A 1,666-nucleotide genomic window follows, 5' to 3' on the forward strand; every position below is an offset into this window, starting at 1 on the left:
ATGGCTTTAGTGAGGTCATATCTCACGATGTATATGTCGCATCTGGTCATTCTATACTGCGACTTAAAGGTGATATAACACTTTAAAAAAAGTTCTTTGACAGTTTTGTATTTGGTGAAGCCAGTTGTGTGTAAGAGCGTTCCAAAATGGAGGTAAAAAAAGAGAAAATTCGATACATTCTTCAGTACCACTACGACCAAAGGGAAAAAACGGAGCAGGCGGCCAAAAAAGTTTGTGCTGTTTATGGACCCAATACAGTATCGAATGCAACAGCAAAGCGGTGGTTCCAACGATTCCGTTCTGGTAATATGGACGTCGAAGATGAGACACGCTCTGGTAGGCCAATCGTTGAAAATGTTGATAAAATCATGGAAATCGTCGAGTCGAACCGGCATGCGAGCACTTATTCCATTGCCCAGGAACTGAAGATTAACCAGAAAACCGTTTGGAACCATTTGCATAAGGCTGGTCTCAAGAAGAAGCTCGATGTATGGGTGCCACACGAATTGACGCAAAAGAACCTTTTGGACCGAATTCATGCCTGCGATTCTTTGCTGAAGCGTAACGAAATCGACCCATTTTTGAAGCGGTTGGTGACTGGCGATGAAAAATGGGTCACATACGAGAACAACAGGCGAAAAAGATCGTGGTCCAAGCACAGTCAGCCGGTCCAAACGATTGCCAAGCCCGAATTAACGGTCAAGAAGGTTTTACTGTGTGTTTGGTTGGATTGGGAGGGAATTATCCACTATGAGCTGCTCCCATCGGGCCAATCACTCAATTCGGACCTACGCTGTCAACAACTGACCAGATTGAAGCAGGCGATCGACGAGAAGCGGCCAGAATTGGCCAATAGGAAGGGTGTTGTGTTCCATCAAGATAATGCCAGGCCGCACACATCTTTGACGACGCGCCAGAAGCTCCGAGAGCTTGGATGGGAGGTTATATTGCACCCGCCGTATAGCCCAGACCTGGCTCCAAGCGATTATCACCTTTTCAAGCATTTGCAAAATTTTCTTGATGGTACAAAACTGGCCTCAAGAGAGGCTTGTGAAAATGAGCTGGTTAAGTTTTTTACTAATAGGGACGAGGACTTCTTCAATCGCGGAATTATGAAATTGCCTTCAAAATGGACAAAAGTTATCGAACAAAACGGCGCATATTTGATCTAAATCCGATAATCCTAACTTTGTTAATTTCGTCGAAATAAAGAGAAAAAACGCTCAGAACTTTTTACTTCACCCAATATTTATCTATAACTAAGATATTTTCATATTTTACCTCGAAGTAAAATTATATTACTGTAATACATATTTTTAGATTAATTTAAGTATGTGATTGATAATAAAGTGTTAAAAATGAAAACAGCATAAGATATTTAAAGATATTCGAGGAACATTCAGAAGATGTCTAATGTCCTAATACAAGTAAAAAAATTTCCGCTATCTTTTTATAATTTTTATATCAATCTTATAAAATTAATATTTTTTCATATTTTATCTCGAAGTAAAAATATATTATTGTAGTACATATTTTTAGATTAATTTGTGATGAATTTGTGATTTTAGATTAAGTGTGTGATCGATAATAAAGTGTTAAAAATAAAGATAGCATAAGATATTTAAGGATATTTGAAAAACATTCAAGAGGATGTCTAACGCCCTAA

The 1,666-nt window shown here is 38.4% G+C and overlaps 1 protein-coding gene across 1 annotated transcript; it reads left to right on the top strand.

Annotated features, from left to right (window-relative positions):
• On the top strand, nucleotides 1-941 carry LOC112590536 (histone-lysine N-methyltransferase SETMAR-like; the record flags this gene model as incomplete). The annotated part of the gene is made up of 3 exons (XM_025307390.1): nucleotides 1-69; nucleotides 186-443; nucleotides 561-941. Coding segments are annotated over exons 1-3 (708 nt in total), but the record flags the coding sequence as incomplete, so codon positions are not given.
• Nucleotides 942-1,666: the final 725 nt, after the last annotated feature.

Source organism: Harpegnathos saltator, unplaced genomic scaffold, assembly GCF_003227715.2.
Source record: "Harpegnathos saltator strain DR-91 unplaced genomic scaffold, Hsal_v8.6 scaffold854, whole genome shotgun sequence".
In the NCBI taxonomy this organism is placed as follows: Eukaryota; Metazoa; Arthropoda; class Insecta; order Hymenoptera; family Formicidae; genus Harpegnathos; species Harpegnathos saltator.